This window comes from Globicephala melas, chromosome 6 (assembly GCF_963455315.2).
Source record: "Globicephala melas chromosome 6, mGloMel1.2, whole genome shotgun sequence".
NCBI classification, from domain to species: Eukaryota; Metazoa; Chordata; class Mammalia; order Artiodactyla; family Delphinidae; genus Globicephala; species Globicephala melas.
In genome coordinates, this window is record NC_083319.1 from 40,760,336 (window position 1) to 40,780,247 (window position 19,912).

General features: G+C 38.6%; 1 protein-coding gene across 1 annotated transcript; it reads left to right on the forward strand.

Moving 5' to 3' along the window:
• Positions 1-11,452: 11,452 nt before the first annotated feature.
• LOC115863927 (S-adenosylmethionine decarboxylase proenzyme-like) lies at positions 11,453-12,467 on the forward strand. Its single transcript, XM_030877191.1, is given in 3 exon segments — positions 11,453-11,568; positions 11,650-12,172; positions 12,174-12,467. Coding segments are annotated over 3 exon segments (933 nt in total).
• Positions 12,468-19,912: the final 7,445 nt, after the last annotated feature.

Below are 19,912 nucleotides of genomic sequence, written 5' to 3' on the forward strand. Positions count from 1 at the left end.
GGAAATACAATGGAGAAAATACAAGAAACGTATAACAATGACCTAGAAGAACTAAAGAGCAAACAAACAATGATGAACAACACAATAAATGAAATAAAAAATTCTCTATAAGGAATCAATAGCAGAATAACTGAAGCAGAAGAACAGATAAGTGACCTGGAAGATAAAATAGTGGAAATAACTACTGCAGAGCAGAATGAAGAAAAAAGAATGAAAAGAATTGAGGGCAGTCTCAGAGACCTCTGAGATAACATTAAATGCACCAACATTCAAGTTATAAGGGTCCCAGAAGAAGGAGAGAAAAAGGAAGGGACTGAGAAAATATTTGAAGAGATTATAGTTGAAAACTTCCCTAATATGGGAAATGAAACAGTCAATAAACTCCAGAAAGCGCAGAGAGTCCCATACAAAATAAATCCAAGAAGAAACATGCCAAGACACAAATTAATCAAACTTTGTATTTAAAAAACTAAATACAAAGAAAAATTATTAAAAGCAGCAAGGGAAAAACAACAAATAACATACAAGGGAATCCACATAAGGTTAACAGCTGATCTTTCAGCAGACACTCCGCAAGCCAGAAGGGACTGGCAGGACATATTTAAAGTGATGAAAGGGAAAAACCTACAACCAACATTACCCTACCCAGCGAGGATCTCATTCAGATTTGATGGAGAAATTAAAACCTTTACAGACAAGCAAAAGCTGAGAGAGTTCAGCACCACCAAACCAGCTTTACAACAAATGCTAAAGGATCTTCTCTAGGCAAGAAACACAAGACAAGGAAAAGACCTATAATAACAAACCCAAAACAATTAAGAAAATGGGAATAGGAACATACATATTGATAATTACCTTAAATGTAAATGGATTAAATGCTCCCACCAAAAGATACAGACTGGCTGAATGGATACAAAAACAAGATCCATATATATGCTGTCTACAAGAGACACACTTCAGACCTAGGGACACATACAGACTGAAAGTGAGGAGACAGGAAAAGATATTCCATGCAAATGGAAACCAAAAGAAAGCTGGAGTAGCAATTCTCATATCAGACAAAATAGACTTTAAAATAAAGACCATTAGAAGAGATAAAGAGGACACTACATAGTGATCAAGGTATCGATCCAAGAAGAAGATATAACAATTGTAAATATTTATGCACCTAACATAGGAGCACCTCAATACATAAGGCAAATGCTAACAGCCATAAAACGGGAAATCGACAGCAACACAATCATAGTAGGAGACTTTTACACCCTACTTCCACCAATGGACAGATCATCCAAAATGAAAATGAACAAGGAAACACAAGCTTTAAATGATACATTAACAAGATGGACTTAATTGATATTTATAGGACATTCCATCCAAAAACAACACAATACACATGCTTCTCAAGTGCTCATGGAACATTCTCCAGCATAGATGATATCTTGGGGCACAAATCAAGACTTGGTAAATTTAAGAAAATTGAAATTGTATCAAGTATCTTTTCTGACCACAACACTATGAGACTAGATATCAATTACAGGAAAAAATCTGTAAATAATACAAACACATGGAGGCTAAACAATACACTACTAAATAACCAAGAGATCAATGAAGAAATCAAAGAGGAAATCAAAAAATACCTAGAAACAAATGACAATGAAAACACGACAACCCAAAACTTATGGGATGCAGCAAAAGCAGTTCTAAGAGGGAAGTTTATAGCAATACAAGCTTACCTCAAGAAACATCTCAAATTAACAACCTAACCTTACACTTAAAGCAATTAGAGGAAAAAAGAAAAAAAAACTCCAAAGTTAACAGAAGGAAAAAAATCATAAAGATCAGAGCAGAAACAGATGAAAAAGAAGTGAAGAAACAATAGCAAAGATCAATAAAACTAAAAGCTGGTTCTTTGAGAAGATAAACAAAATTGATAAACCATTAGCCAGAATCATCAAGAAAAAATGGGAGAAGATTCAAATCAACAGAATTAGAAATGAAAAAGGAGATGTAACAACTGACACTGCAGAAATAAAAAGGATCATGAGTGATTAGTACAAGCAACTATATGGCAATAAACTGGACAACCTGGAAGAAATGGACAAATTCTTAGAAATGCACAACCTTCCGAGACTGAACCAGGAAGAAATAGAAAGAATAAACAGCCCAATCACAAACACTGAAATTGAGACTGTGATTAAAAATCTTCCAGTAAACAAAAGCCCAGGACCAGATGGCTTCATGGGCAAATTCTATCAAACCTTTAGAGAAGAGCTAACACCTATTCTTCTCAAACTCTTCCAAAATACAGCAGAAGGAGGAACACTCCCAAACTCATTCTATGAGGCCACCATCACCCTGACACCAAAAACAGACAAAGATGTCACAAAGAAAGAAAACTGCAGGCCAATATCACTGATGAACATACAGGCAAAAGTCCCCAACAAAATGCTAGCTAACAGAATCCAATAGCACATTAAAAGGATCATACACCATGATCAAGTGGGGTTTATCCCAGGAATGCAAGGATTCTTCAGTATACGCATATCAGTCAATGTGATAAAGCATGTTAACAAATTGAAGGAGAAAAACCATATGATCATCTCAACAGATGCAGAAAAACCTTTCAACAAAACTCAACACCCATTTATGATAAAAACCCTGCAGAAAGGAGGCATAGAGGGAACTTACCTCAACATAATAGAGGCCATATATGACAAACCCACAGCCAACATCGTCCTCAATGGTGAAAAACTGAAACCATATCCTCTAAGATCAAGAACAAGACAAGGATGCCCACTCTCACCACTATTATTCAACATAGTTTTGGAAGTTTTTGCCACAGCAATCAGAAAAGAAAAAGAATTAAAAGGAATGCAAATCGGAAAAGAAGAACTAAAGCTGTCACTGTTTGCAGATGACATGATACTATACCTAGAGAATCCTAAAGATGATACCAGAAAACTATTAGAGCTAATCAATGAATTTGGTAAAGTAGCAGGATACAAAATTAATGCACAGAAATCTCTAGCATTCCTATACACTAATGATGAAAAATCTGAAAGAGAAATTAAGGAAACACTCCCATTTACCACTGCAACAAAAAGAAAAAAATACCTAGGAATAAACCTACCCAAGGAGACAAAAGACCTGCATGCAGAAAACTATAAGACACTGATGAAAGAAATTAAAGATGATACAAACAGATGGAGAGATAGACCATGTTCTTGGATTGGAAGAAACAACATTGTGAAAACGACTATACTACCTAAAGCAATCTACAGATCCAATGCAATCCCTATCAAACTACCAATGGCATTTTTCACAGAACTAGAACAAAAAATTTCACAATTTGTATGGAAACACAACAGACCCCGAATAGCCAAAGCAATCTTGCAAAAGAAAAACAGAGCTTGGAAATTAGGCTCCCGGACTTCAGACTATACTACAAAGCTACAGTAACCATGACAGTATGGTACTGGCACAAAAACAGAAAGATAGATCAATGGAACAGGATAGAAAGCTCAGAGATAAACCCATGCATATATGGTCACCTTATTTATTTATTTTTTTTGCAGTACGTGGGCCTCTCACTGTTGTGGCCTCTCCCGTTGCAGAGCACAGGCTCCAGACGCGCACGCTCAGCGGCCATGGCTCACGGGCGCAGCAGCTCCGTGGCCTGTGGGATCTTCCTGGACCAGGGCACAAACCCACGTCCCCTGCATCGGCAGGCGTACTCTCAACCACTGCACCACCAGGGAAGCCCTGGTCACCTTATTTTTGATAAAGGAGGCAAGAATATGCCATGGAGAAATGACAGCCTCTTCAATAAGTGGTGCTGGGAAAACTGGACAGGTACATGTAAAGGTATGAAATTAGAACACTCCCTAACACCATCCACAAAAATAAACTCAAAATAGATTAAAGACCTAAAGGTAAGGCCAGACACTATAAAACTCTCAGAGGAAAACACAGGCAGAACACTCTATGACATAAATCACAGCAAGATGCCTTTTGACCCACCTCCCAGAGAAATGGAACTAAAATCAAAAATAAACAAATGGGATCTAATGAAACTTAAAAGCTTTTGCATAGCAAAGGAAACCATAAATAAGACCAAAAGACAACCCTCAGAATGGGAAAAAAATATTTGCAAATGAAGCAACTGACAAAGGATTCATCTCCAAAATTTACAAGCAGCTCACGCAGCTCAAGGTCAAAAAAAACAAACAACCCAATCCAATAATGGGCAGAAGACCTAAATAGACATTTCTCTAAAGAAGATATACAGATTGCCAACAGACACATGAAAGAATGCTCAACATCACTAATCATTAGAGAAATGCACATCAAAACTACAGTCAGAATGGCCATCACCAAAAAATCTAGAAAAAATAAATGCTGGAGAGGGTGTGGAGAAAAGGGAACCCTCTTGCACTGCTGGTGGGAATGTAAATTACTCCAGCCACTACGGAGAACAGTATGGAGGTTCCTTAAAAAACTAAAAATAGAACTACCATACAACCCAGCAATCCCACTACTGGGCATATACCCTGAGAAAACCATAATTCAAAAGAGTCATGTACCACAACGTTCATTGCAGCTCTATTTACAATAGCCAGGGTGTGCAAGCAACCTAAGTGTCCATCGACAGATGAACGGATGAAGAAGATGTGGCACATATATACAGTGGAATATTACTCAGCCATAAAAAGAAACAAAATTGAATTATTTGTAGTGACGTGGATGGACCTAGAGTCTGTCATACAGAGTGAAGTAAGTCAGAAAGAGAAAAACAAATACCGTATGCTAACACATATATATGAAATCTAAAAAAAAAAAAAAAAAAAATTGTTCTGAAGATCCTAGGGGCAGGACAAGAATAAAGACACAGACATAGAGAATGGACTTGAGGACATGGGGTAGGGGAAGGGGAAGCTGGGACGAAGTGAGAGTGGCATGGACATATATACACTACCATATGTAAAATAGATAGCTAGTGGGAAGCAGTCGCATAGCACAGGGAGGTCAGCTCAGTGCTTTGTGACCACCTAGAGGGGTGGGATAGGGGCGATGGGAGGGAGACTCAAGAAGGAGGAGATGTGGGGATATATGTATATGTATAGCTGATTCACTTTGTTATAAAGCAGAAACTAACACACCGTTGTAAAGCAGTTATACTCCAATAAAGATGTTAAAAATAAATAAATAAATGCATTCATTTGATTATAATGCAGTTGTCCACTTTTTAAACTGCATTGTACACACAAGTCCATATTAAGGCTCTTCTAAAAAAGATATACTCAAAATAAAACTGTATAAACCTTAGTGAATAACTAAATGCTAATATCTTTAGCTGGAAAGAATAAGTTTATGTTGAAAGATAGTAATTTCTTAGCCTAAATGTGTCGTACTTTGTACATTTGATACAGTTACACAATGGCTTCACATGGATTATTACCTAAACATCCAGTCATCCCCCAAGATCTGTGGGGTCCAAGGCCTCTGACCCAGTGTGTATTAAATGTGTTTTTTTTAATTAATTAATTAATTAATTATTTATATTTGGCTGTGTTAGGTCTTCGTTGTTGCATGCAGGCTTTCTCTAGCTGCAGCAAGTGAGGGCTTCTTCCTTATGGTGTGCGGACTTCTCATTGCGGTGGCTTCTCTTGCTGCAGAGTACGGGCTCTAGGCATGTGGACCTCAGTAGTTGTGACACACAGGCTCAGTAGTTGTGGCTCATGAGCTTTAGAGCACAGGCTCAGTAGTTGTGGTGCATGGGCTTAGCTGCTCTGCGGCATGTGAGATCTTCCTGGACCAGGGATCGAACCCGTGTCCCCTGCATTGGCAGGCAGATTCTTAACCACTGCGCCACCAGGGAAGTCCCCCACTGTGTATTACCTCCCAAGACTCTGGCTCTATCCACTTGGGTCTTCCACAGGTTACATTCTTATTAATAGCTTTAGGAAACTTAAAAGGTTAAATCTGTTTCCATGTTGATATGTTGGTGGTGGCTTCCCATATAATGTAAATATCCAATTATAGGGGATTAGTTAAACACATTTTGATTCATCTATATAATGGAGAACTATTCTGCTTTTACAACTGATATTGTAGAGCAGCATATTTAATTACTCAGTACTATGTTCATTAAAATAAAGCAAGTTACATAAGAAGACAGTCTCATTTTTGTAATCCGTGGCACATATGTGTGATAGAACTGTCCACATGCAGATACACTGACTCGAGGTGCTTGGCTGGAGTATTTGTTGCTGGCAGCCAGGAGTCATAGGAAGCAGACACACTAAGTGTATGATATGAACTAACTTAGGAACTTGGTTTGTCTTTTATCCTTTCACTCTCTTTGGCTTTAGAAACTTCAAAAGCTGCAAGACACGTAAAGTTTATCTGGATTATCTTGTCATTTGGAGCACTCGGGTGTCTGCTTCAATATGCCTTAGAATCACAATTGCCAAATGAGAGCGATACTTTGTGCTTCTCACATAGCTTCTTACCAAGGATCCCAAAGCACCAGAGAAGTGTTATTTTTGCCTTCCTTCACTTCTCTGAAGAAACTCAGGATAAAGTCCTGGAAAATTTGACTCATAAAATGCATCAATTAATCCAAAGCCAAACTGTCCAGGGCATGCATCTACAAATAAATATATTTTCATTCCTAGTTCATGCTCTCAAAAGATATGAATCCCACAGAACCATAAGAGGAATATGGAAATTAATAAAAATGTAGGTTATCTTCAGTCTAAGGATTACATATCTACATAGAAGATTAAGTACTTGTATCTGAAAGCAATACCAAACTTCTTGGCCTCTTATGGAGCACACTGTATATTTTTTTCCTTTCTGCGTCTTTGTGCTGGCCTTTCAACTTTTAAAAGCAAATGACAGTCCCTTGCTATTTAAATTCATAACAGGAATGCAACCAGAGATAAATTATTTCCTTAAATATAAGGTTATAGCTGTGTGATCTGATTTAAATCAGCTTTAGTGATTACTGGGTAGAAGCCATTCATTTTAGCCCCCATCTTCACTTATCAGCATGAGGCATCTACCCGGTACACATCTTGCCCAAGCTTAGTCTGCAATCAGTGGCAATGACTAAAAGAAAGACGTTGGTCTCCTCACCCTCACCCCATGCTGCTACATACCAAACTATTTTTCCCTTCATTATTTTAATTCCCAAGTTATGATTTGGTCACTCAAGTTTCATATAAAAATTCATTTTATGTTGAAGTCCAGGATATTTTGAAAGAGTGAATCATTCTCATTTATAGTCAATACTTTAAGGCATTTATTTAGTTAATTGCTGCAATGTATCATTCTTTGGTTAATTTTTGCTTCTATGAAAAATTTGCATTAGATATTTGTTTATTCACATGCATAATTTTTAGAGCCTGAGAGATCTAAAAAGCCAAGGATTACTAACTATTATCTGGACATATTTAAGAGATCTACTCACTAATTTAGAGAAATAAATTACAATAGGATTCATACTTATATGAATATAGGTTATATTTTAAAAACTGGGATTTTTCTCCCTAGCATGTGGAACTTTCTGGTTTTGTTTTTATTCTACACATTTAACTCTGAAATAAATAGGTTGCTACATACCATAGTAATTGTGGATGGACAAGGGTCAGCAGTAAACAATAAACTGTCAACACAAACTAATGACAACTGAGCATGGGTAGCAAGTAGGACATGAGCGTTTTATGAGGAAAGGTCAGGAGGTTCCAGTCACAGGGAAGAAAGATAGGTTTTGCCATCCAAACTGAACACACTTTACAAGTTAATTAGGCTTCTAGAACTTGTTCCAGATGGTGGAGAAATCGTGTGGGAGACAGATATATGCCAGTGACAGAGAAGTCAGGGATGAAACCCAGAGCAAAGTCTGGTGTTGGGGAGACCAGGGAACAAGTAGATTAGGGAGAGGAGAAAACAGAGAGGTGGGACATGGAGCGATAAGAGGAGATGAGGACAACATAAAGCCAGAGGTGACGTTGAGGGCTTCCACGAAGGACAGGGAAATGGGAAAAGCACAGTGGTCTCGTCTCCAGGCAAGGCCACACCACCAGGCACACAGTTAGTGTCTTCTTCACCTGCTCTTTGTGGCCACCCAGCGCAGATGGAGACAGCCACTAAACCTCAGAGCCAGATGTGGTGCAGTGCAGAGGATTCCCCAGCCAAACGGAGAGGTGTTGAGTCAAAAAACGATGTGCAGACACATACTCTCTCTCTGTGTCTCATGTCTACTGACTCAAAATTATAATGACCTTACACTTTTTAAGTATTCCATGAGGTCAAATTAATTATATATACAAAAAATTATATATATAAAAATATATATTATGCAAAATATTTATCAAAAGAGTTCATATCCTATATAAACTAAATTATAAAAATGATACATTGCAAACATTTCTTAATAAAGTGCTGTGACTTACCACTACATTGCGAGACAAGGCTGGGACCAGGGTGAGGAAAGTTAGGCACTTGCTTTAGGCACAAAATTTAAGGAGCCTTCCAAAATCTTAGCAATCAAGAGAAGTAACATTTTAATGCAGTATTTTTTGAAATATAAAATTTAAATTGTCCAGATTTCAGACAATACTACAAAGCTACAGTAATCAAAGCAATGTGGTATTGGCACAAAAACAGACATATGGATCAATGGAACAAAATAGAGAGCCCAGAAATAAACCCACACACCTATGGACAATTAATCTTCAACAAACGAGGCAAGAATATACAATGGGGAAAAGACAGTCTCTCCAGCAAGTGCTGTTGGAAAAGTTGGACAGCCACATGTAAGTCAATGAAGTCAGAACACACCCTCACACCATACACAAAAATAAACTCAAAATGGCTTAAAGACTTAAATATAAGACGTGATACTACAAAACTCCTAGAAGAGAACATAGGCAAAACATTCTCTGACATAAATTGTACCAATGTTTTTCTTAGGTCAGTCTCCCAAGGCAATAGAAATAAAAGCAAAAATAAACAAATGGGACCTAATCAAACTTATAAGCTTTTGCACAGCAAAGGAAATAAACCATAAACAAAAAAAGACAACCTACAGAATGGAAGAAAAATATTGCAAATGATGCAACCGACAAGAGCTTAATTTCCAAACTATACAAACAGTTCATACAACTCAATAACAAAAAAACAAACAACCCAATCAAAAAATGGGCAGAAGACCTAAATAGACATTTCTCCAAAGAAGATATACAGATGGCCAATAGGCACAGGAAAGGATGCTCACCATCACTAATTATTAGAGAAATGCAAATCAAATCAAATTACAATGAGGTACCACCTCATACCAGTCAAAATGGCCATCATTAAAAAGTCTACAAATAATAAATGTTGCAGAGGGTGTGGAGAAAATGGAACCCTCTTACACTGTTGGTGGGAATGTAAATTGGTCCAGCCACTATGGAAAACAGTATAGAGGTTCCTATAAAAACTAGAAATAGAGTTATCATAGGATCCAGCAATCCCACTCCTGGGCATATACCCGGACAAACTATAATTCAAAAAGATACATGCACCCCTATGCTCACAGCAGCACTATTTGCAATAGCCAAGACACAGAAACAACCTAAATGTCCATCAACAGATGAAAGGATAAAGATGTGCTACGTACATATATACAATGGAATATTAGCCATAAAAAAGAATGAAATAATGCCATTTGCAGCAACATGGATGGAACTAGAGATGATCATACTAAGTGAAGTTAAGTCAGAAAGAGAAAGACAAATACCAAATGATATCACTGATATGTGGAATCTAAAATATGACACAAATGAACATATCTACGAAACAGAAACAGACTCACAGACATAGAGAACAGACTTGTGGTTGCCAAGGGGGAGGGGTGTGGGGGAGAGAAGGATTGGGAGTTTGGGATTAGCAGATGCAAACTAGTATATATAGGATGGATCAACAACAAGGTGTTACTGTATAGCACAGGGCACTATAATCAATATCCTGTAATAAACCACAATGGAAAAGAATATATATATACATAAAATTAAATCACTTTGCTGTACCAGAAACTTACACAACACTGTAAGTCAACTATACTTCAGTAAAATTTTTAAAATATATTGCTAAAAAAATTAATTTATCCATGGTGAACAAAGTATCCAAATGGCCATGATGAAGAAAATATCAAAATTTTAAATAAAGATCCCACGCACAGCTCACCTCCCTCCCTCACCCTAATCCTGGTTCTGTTGAATCCTGATTACCGAGGGATTTTTTGGCACCTCTGTAAATTTTCTGCCCGAGACCAAGTATCTCACTCACTTCATCCTAGTTCTGGCCCTAGCATGAGGTCTTTGGTAAAATAGGCCACTCTTAACCATCCTCAATCCTCCTGTCTCCCTCCCTGTGATGCCCACTGCATTTCTGCAAAGCTACGACAGCTGAAGGGGCAGCCTTTATACATCCTCAGATTCCACAGTCCCCTCGAAACTCCAGTCCCTGGCTACTCTGGGCCTCACAGAGATAGTGCCCTCACTCCAGAGACAGAACCAACTGACAAGATTAGATTCTGCTGATACAATATTACCTGAGGCCTGTGTTCTCCCAGGAGCCCATCATTTCCAGGGGGATTTGGCCCCCCTGTCTTTACTCTCATTATATCCCCAGCCTCTACCACAGTTTCTGGTACACGGCATGTACCCCTCCCAAAAAACTTGTTGAATTAACAAGGAACTCCTTTAGATTACACACAGAGGTGAATAAAAGCAACCCCCAAAATAAAAGAAAGAAATTAAAGGTAGTTGAAGAAATGAATTAGTGTTGCGTAAATTACAATTTAAAGAATCTGGATTCAGAAAATCCAAATAGCTTAAAAAACAAATCAGCAGGCTCCCACAGTATGGCCAGCAACATTAGCTAGCGCTCGCTCTACTCTCTCTAATGGGGAAACAGCAGACTACAAGAGACTGAGCTGTATCAGCCTCTATTTCCAACAGACTAACGTTCAACTTTCGCTCACAAAAAAAAAAAAGCTGGGAAAATTTTACTAACCCTTTTTTTTTTTAAAAAAAAGTTAATATAAAATTATAGCAAAGGGGCTTCCCTGGTGGCGCAGTGGTTGGGAGTCTGCCTGCCAATGCAGGGGACGTGGGTTCGTGCCCCGGTCCGGGAAGATCCCACATGCCGCGGAGCGGCTGGGCCCGTGAGCCATGGTCGCTGAGCCTGCGCGTCCGGAGCCTGTGGTCCACAACGGGAGAGGCCACAACAGTGAGAGGCCCGTGTACTGCAAAAAAAAAAAAAAAAAAAATTATAGCAAAAAAGGAACCTGAACTTTAGTAACACAGCTGGAACAATCCGCAGCAGCGGTGGCAGCGCTGGGAGAAGAGATTTAATTTACTTGATTTTCTGTGGTTTTTGGTTGTTCACTAGTCTCACGGTGATGGAAGCTGCACATTTTTTCGAAGGGACGGAGAAGCTGCTGGAGGTTTCGTTCTCCCGGCAGCAACCTGACGCAACCCAAGGATCTGGGGATCTTCGCACCATCCCAAGATACAAGTGGGACATACTTCTGAAGGATGTGCAATGTTCAGTCATAAGTGTGACAAAAACTGACAAGCAGGAAGCTTATGTACTCAGTGAGAGTAGCATGTTTGCCTCCAAGAGACGTTTCATTTTTAAGACATGTGGTACCACCCTGTTGCTGAAAGCGCCGGTTCCTCTGTTGAAACTTGCTAGGGATTACAATGGGTTTGACTCAATTCAAAGCTTCTTTTATTTTCGTAAGAATTTCATGAAGCCTTCTCACCAAGGGTACCCACACGGGAATTTCCAGGAAGAAATAGAGTTTCTTAATGCAACTTTCCCAAATGGAGCTGCAAATTGTATGGGACACATGAATTCTGATTGTTGGTACCTGTATACTTTGGATTTCCCAGAGAGTCGAGGAATCAATCAGCTATATCAAACCCTGGAAATTCTGATGAGTGAGCTTGACCCAGCAGTTATGGACCAGTGCTACATGAAAGATGGTGTTACTGCAAAGGATGTCACTCATGAGAGTAGAATTCGTGATCTGATACCAGGTTCTGTCATTGATGCCACACTGTTCGATCCTTGTGGGTATTCAATGAATGGAATGAAATCAGATGGAATTTACTGGATTATCCACATCTATCCACATCACTCCAGAACCAGAATTTTCTTACGTTAGCTTTGAAACAAACTTAAGTCAGACCTCCTATGATGACCTGATCAGGAAAGTTGTGGAAGTCTTCAAGCCAGGAAAATTTGTGACCACCTTGTTTGCAAATCAGAGTTCTAAATGTCGCACAGTGCTTTCTTCGCCCCAGAAGACTGAAGGTTTTAAAGGTCTTGATTGCCAGAGTGCTCTATTCAGTGATAACAATTTTGTTTTTACCAGTTTTGCTAAGAAGCATCAACAACAGCAGAGCTGATTAAGAAAAATGATGGAAAAAAGCAAAAAGAGAACACACATAGAAGAAGGTGGTGGCTGCTTTTCAGATATTGATACCAAGGGCCATGCTTTCCATAACCACCCCCTTGTAGGTGCAGAAAGCCCTAGATGTAATGATAGTGTAATCATTTTGAATTGTACGCATTATTATATCAAGGAGTTAGATATCTTGCATGAATGCTCTCTTCTGTGTTTAGGTATCCTATGCCACTCTTGCTGTGAAATTGAAGTGCATGTAGAAAAAACCTTTCACTATATGAAACTTTACAACACTTGCGAAAACAATTCAATCTGGTTTATGCACAGTGTAATATTTCTCCAGGTATCATCCAAAATTCCCCACAGACAAGGCTTTCGTCCTCATTAGGTGTTGGCCTCAGCCTAGCCATCTGGGACTGTTCTATTCAATTGCTACCAGGATTTTGCATCCAGTTACCTCCACTTACTAGAACATATTCTCTACTAATGTTATTGAAACCAATTTCTACTTCATACAGATGTTTTTGCAGCACCAATCAAAGTTCTTCCACGAGTCGAGTCCTCTACGAAAATGACCAGTTATCCATTTCATGTATTACTATCTCACTGCTTCCTATACTTGTAAGACTTTAACTGATTCGTTCCTCACCACGGTGTCTCCCTCCCAACCACACCCCCTCCATAAAGCAATACACTGTTACACTGTGGGTTTACACTAACCTTATACCCTAGAGGGGGGATGGGGGATGGACCCTAGGCTTAATTTTCTTTTAAGGTCAAGGGAGTTTGGCATTTTTCGTTACCATGAGCTCTTTGGGAATAAGCTGGTGTTGATTAGCAAAGAAGGTGTAGATTGATACTAGGGAATACTGGCAGAACTGTATGGAAACTGTATGCCATTCTGTGCCCCCCATTAAATGAGATTAGCTTCTCATGAGTACCATGCCTTTATTAACTTGCTAAGTAGTAGTATAAAAGAATTATCACTAAATTTGTTAGCAAGGAGATTTCAGATAAAGGTTGTATTGGATTCAACAAGTCAAGTTAGCTCAGATGATTCACCTTAACTTTTACTTCTGTAGCCATTTCCACTAATTTCTATTAATAAAATGCCATAAACTTTGGTTCAAAGCAGAACTGATGTCTTTGCCATCTTGTGACTTAAAAAGTTCTGTGACTTTGTGATGCATGTGATAGTGTTCTGACAGTTCCTCTTACTGGCATTTCTTTCTCCATGGAGTAACATCAAGTGATGAATGAGAACTGTTTAGGTTATTCAGACATACTACACAGTGAAGCAGAATGCTATTCGTAAAACATAACACACAAAATTCCAAAATGGTCAAGGGAAATGCCTAGAAATACAGGCTTAAAAGAGTTTTTAGCCTTTTAGCTGTATTTGCTAATACGGACAATTCTGCAGCTGATAAATGAGCAAAGTTGACACAATTTTGTATTTCTTCTTGTCCTCAAACAAGTTTTGATTCTTTCTGGATTGATGCAGAGATGTTTTTGTTCCTTCTGTATTTATAAATGAAACACTTCTTTTTCAGTGTTTCTAAACATAAATTCTACTTGGTTTGAAATCAAGTGGTTGGAACACTTTTGACTTTTAAACATGTTGCTGATTCAAAGCTTCACTGAAGAAATTTCAATCAATGGATCAGTCTGATTCTGTAATTAGCGCACAGTACCTTATGTTTTGGTGCTATTATGAGGACCAATGCTCAAAGTGGATTTTGCTCTTGAACAGTGTCCCAGTCGATTTGATCAACATTTATTGGCTTGAGGTCTGATTTCCACCCCCCCCCAATAGATTTAAGACTTCTATTTAATGTTGAAAAACTGCACAAATTTGTATGGAACAAAGCCTAGAAAAATGAAAACTATAGATTGAATAGTAATCTAAATTAATCCTAGTGTGTATGATAGAGGAGGGAAAATTTTGGTGCCATAATTTCTCTCGTCATGGTGTTGGACTTAAATCAATTGAAATGTATTTCTGCACCACAATTTAAGCTTCAGTAAAGGTTTGCTTAATTCATTGTCTAGTGACATTCAGAAAGTTTTCTGTTGATGTATTTTTTAAATAGTATACATGACCAAATACTAGACCTCTAAAGTTTTTATAATTAATTGAGTAAATCAATATTTAATGATCATTTTTTTAAGATTTATAGGAGTTGTCATAAAGATAAGATCTTTAAGCTCCTGGGAGAACAGATTTAAACATTTTTTTTGTCAGTGGTTTCATACCTGAAGCTCAAAGGAAATCATCTGGGCTATATACAAGGATATTAAAGAGTAGAAAGGGTGTAAGTACTAAGAATAAGAATGCTAGAGTTTGGAGCTAGAAGAGTGAAAAGTCTGAAGGTGGAATAGTCCAACATTTATTATGAAAGAGCCTCTTGATGGTGGGGTGGGGGCAGAGTTTAACTCATGGTTATTTCTATTAACTAGAACAGAGTTATAAGCTTTTCATCATTGTGCCATTCAGGTACATATCTCATCATCTGGCAAAATTTCAGTTCTTCATCCACAATAAGCTAAGAACTGGAATCTTATAAAAATGTGTATTTGGATCTTTCTCAGAATAAGCTTATCAGAATATTGTCCAAAATCTGAGTTAAAAAGGGTTGATCGTAGAAGAGCAGGTTGTTACATATGTGTGCAATACCTACAGCACCAGATTCTCTTACATGAACTGGTAACTGAGTTTGGCAGGCACTTGGTGTTAATCAGATTCAGGGACATAATCTGAAAAATATGGTAAATGTGGTGTCACACTATGAAAGATAAAAGGCTTTTATTGTCCTAGCCAGATAACTCATCATTTCCTGGCTACCCACCTTCAGACTTTACATTCCCATCTACCCTTCTCTTTTTGTCATAATGGAAGAAGTATTGGTCCTTTGGATTCCATCCACCCACTCCTACCTTCAGAGATTTTGTAACTGAGTTCACTGTAAGCATGTCCACTGTTGATCACCATCAGTTTGTTTGACTTTTCTAGTTTTTTCCCACTTGCGTTTGCTCCTTAGGGTCCACTTTGTTAGTCCTTTACAAGATCCTTTACAAGAACTGACAAGTGTCAATCCTTATCCCCAAACTGAACCCTCTTCAGACTACTTCTTGCAGTCCAGAATTTTCCTGAGTTGCTCAAACCAGAAACCTAGGATGAAATTGAGGCGGGGTCATAGAGGTCTGTTATGTGACTAAGATTGGAAGAAAACCACTGGCAGTGTCAAGAGCTGTCCAATATGCTGTTGGATATCTGAGCTAGGAGCCCATAAAAATAGGTCAAGATTTGTAATTAAACATCTTAATTGGATGTATATTAAAAAAAAATAGTACCTTGAACCTTCACACCCTAGCTTCAACAGTCCTCAATTCTGCTTTGGTACATTCATCTGTCCGCTGTACACACCTCTTATTAGGTAAGCTTTATAAAATTGAAATATACAAATCTTAACTACAATTTTGAAAATGGATACTTTTAGCCCACAGCCATATCAGAACAAAGGAAGGTTCCCTTATACTCCTACCTAAGCAACAAAGCACTACCACTACTTTAGTTGGTACTTTAACTACTATCCATATTTTCACCACAGACTAGCATTTCCTTCCTCTGCAGCTCTGAAACTAAATTGAATCACTTAATGCTTTCATTAGTGTAAAGTTTTGAGAGGTTGAACCATGTATCTCTTTTTATTGCTGAGTAGTATTCCATTGTATGAATGTACCACAATTTGTTTGGCTATTCTCCTGTTAATGAACATTTTGTTTCCAATTTTGGGAAAATATGAATAAAGCTGCTATGAACATTTGGAAAAAAAATCAACAAACATGGGTTTAACACATCTGTCTAGAGCAGGAGTCCTTTTCTTGGGGTCCAGTAGGGAAATGGGCTGCAAAAGTAGAACCCTCAAAACTGATCACACATCCTATACGCATTTTTCAAAGTCTTCTTCAGATTTCGTTAATAAGCACTGTTCTAAAGACTTATAAATGGCAAAGCTCATCCCAGACTTGGCTCAATAAAGCATTTTCTATAAAATAAAAGATCACTAATTATGATGTATTCCACTTCAACCTAGTGGGCTTTTCACCAATCTGGAGGATTTCTGGTGGCAACAATGATATTGCTTTTAAATTCTCTTACTATTCTCAGGCCAAGTACACCTCTGCCCATAAGCATTCTGAAGTCGATTATTCAGCTTGTGTATGACAGGCTGGAGCCCTGCCAGAGATGAATAGCAAAATCAACTACCCGATGGTAAAGCGCTTCACAAGCAGCCGTTGCCTCCAGCCATTTAGTGACTTAGCAGCCCTTGGAGGACAAATGTCTGCCTGGGACCTCTGACAATGCTTTCTTTACCTGTTAGTCCGTTTTCCCCTCACCCTGCTCTCCACTTTGCCCCCAGAGTTCCTGCACACTCAGACCTACAAGTATTCCCAAGTATATAAGATTTAATGATTTTAAGCATTGGCAGGAGTCTGGATCATCTAACCCAAAGGTTTCCACACAGAAGAAAGGGATCAGCAGAATATCAAATGGGTCAGATTTTACTTCCCACCCTTGCTGCTGCCTCCTTTCACATACATGCCAGAGAAGTATCAGTGTTCTATGTAATAGTTAATTTGAGGAAAAATCATTTCCATTAGAAGAGCACACTCATTTTGCAGAGGAAGACAAAGCATTAAGCCATTATATTACTCATGACTCTTGGTAGCAATAATAGAAATGCAAGTCAGGCTGCCTTAAGGTTGAAGAAAGAGTGGAGAGACTTACTGGCTTATTAATAAAATGACAGGGTCCCAGGGATCATTAGCTTCAGGCAAGCCTGCATGAGGGCTCACAAAGGATCCTTAGTACTAGTTCTCTATCTTGTGGTTTGGCTCCCTTCATGTGAGCATCCTTCTTAGCCTGGCCTTTCACTATGGCTGCCAGAGCTATAGCAAGCCCGGGGCAGTCGCCTCCCATACCTCAGAAGCTTCAACAAACGGAGAGCTTAATTGCTCAATACTTCCAAATTAAGTCCTGAAATCGAATCTCATTGTCCAGGTCTCTGTCCTATGTCCCATACTTGAGCCCATCATTGCAAGCAGAGGGCATGAAACGTAATGATTGGCCAGATTCGAGTAACATGCCCACATCTAGAGCAAGGGCATTAGAACAGCCTCACACAAACTGTGGGGACTGAGAACAAAGGGCAAGTATTCTCCTGGAGAAAACCCAGGGTGCTGTTAGCAGAAAAAAAGGACCTGATGCTGGGCAGTCTGATATAAACAAACATACAAAATCCAGACCTCATTACAAATGGGAAGATTAAGTGATATACCCAAGGTCAAATATAACTCAGGAGTGACAGAAACAGGACAAAAACCTGTATTTCCTTTTTTTTCAGATTGGAATATATTTGACCTACATTTCTTTACATCCAATCTAGGTGGATACATTCATTTGCTAGCGCTGCCATAACAAAATACCACCAACTGGGTGGCTTAAACAACAATTGTGAGAAATTTATTTTCTCACAATTCTAGAGGCTAGAAGTCTGAGATCAAGGTGTCAGCAGGGTTGGTTTCTTCTGAGGCCTCTCTCCTTGATTTGCAGATGGCCGTCTTCTCCCTCTGTCTTCACGTGGTCTCCCCTCTGTGGGTCTCTGTGTCCTAATCTCCCCCTCTTATAAGGACACAAGTCATATTGGATTAGGGACCACCCTAATGATCTCATTTTAATTTAATTACTTATTGAAAGACCCCATCTCCAAATATAGTCACATTCTGAGGTACTGGGGGGTTAGGACTTCAACATATGAATTTGGAGGCAGGGAACACGACTCAGTCCATAGCAATGGGCTTCATTGCACCAAGCAAGTTGTATGTACTTTACATAAATAAGTGAAGGTAAACACACAAATGGTGACCCCATACAGATATGGGTGTGAATGCACCTCTGTCCTGGCAATATAGACACAGGGGCACACATTTGCCATTTGGGTATCTTAGTGAGTGTATATCCACCAAGACGACCTAAACAAGTCAACAGCCTTTGTCCATCACAAATTTGATCAAAAAAAGATTACATAAACTCTACTTGCAGCAATTCTAACATTTTTTCCAAGTAAATTACTTTAAAAAATAGCAAGTTCTCCTGAAATTTTTATCAAGTAAGACAAATCTTTTACACCATTTATACAAATGTCAGTTTCAACATTATCTTTTTCACACTCCTTATGCATAAGGCAATAAGGAATGGAAAGTACAGAGATTAATTTAGGTAACAATTACCATAATTCACAATTGCATTAGCACCTATTAAGGTTCATTGTTCTGTGGAAATTTTAATGATACATTCCTGAGTGAATAAAAGCAGAAGATGATTGGAAGTAAAATTGTTTCCATGTATGCTGACAGGACTGCTGAGTGTAATTATACATTTCAGAGGCGACCTGTTTGGAGTTTACTCCATAATTTTATGTAAATGTTAAATAACTTCATGTGTTCTTCCTCCCGGGTTAAATGCTAATTTGTGTTATTCCAACAAGGGGAGTGCTGCAGGGTTATTAACGGACTTGCTCTGTCAATGAAGCTGGCTTCTGAAAAATAGCTCCATGTACTTCAAAACGATAGAGGTGTCTTTGGTTTCTCTTCATTTTACATCTTATTGGTGGGCTGCCAAACTTTTAGTTCTGAAAACAGCTATTCATTGTTAAAATTTGTAGCAAAGACGCAAGAAGTGAGAAATTATTCTCCTAAATATAATCAAGTTCATTCATGGTGCTGGTTTGCATCAACTTCTTAGTCCCAAAAGAATACAGGGAAATAGGCATAATAGTTTTAATATGTAGATACACGTGGCTCTCTATGTGCAGATTTCTCCCAATTCCTAGAAACTAAAGCAGAACCAGTACATAGTAGGTGCCCTTAATTATGTGCTGACTGTTGGAAAAGTCCCAATCTTTACAAACCCTCATGAAACAAACAAGAATAAAGTCTGCTAAAGCACAGTGGGCCTGTGGTGCTTCTGCAGAAATGCTCGCCCTTACTGCGCACGTATATATGGCCCCAAACCAACAGAAAACCAGAAAAACAGATGGAAAAGGGAGAGGATATAAAAAGCAGCACATCCATTTAAGAGAGTTGAAAAACAATAATATGTTCTCCTCCAACTTCATTAGCAGATCCCAATATAAGACAATCAAAATACTCTGCTTTAATATTACAAGATACTTTGGAGAGGAGGTTGGAAAACAGTCAAATCATTTGTTTGGCCTCTGAGTGTCACAGAGAGGAATTGCAGGATGTGAGCTTTTGAAGGGGCCCATGAAGTCATCTGGTGAGGAAACACACCTAGTATGTTTCACAAAGACAGACCAGGTAGGCTGAGTACCAGGTAGAACGAGTACCTGCACTGCCTAACTCCCAGGCTTGTGTCCTCAC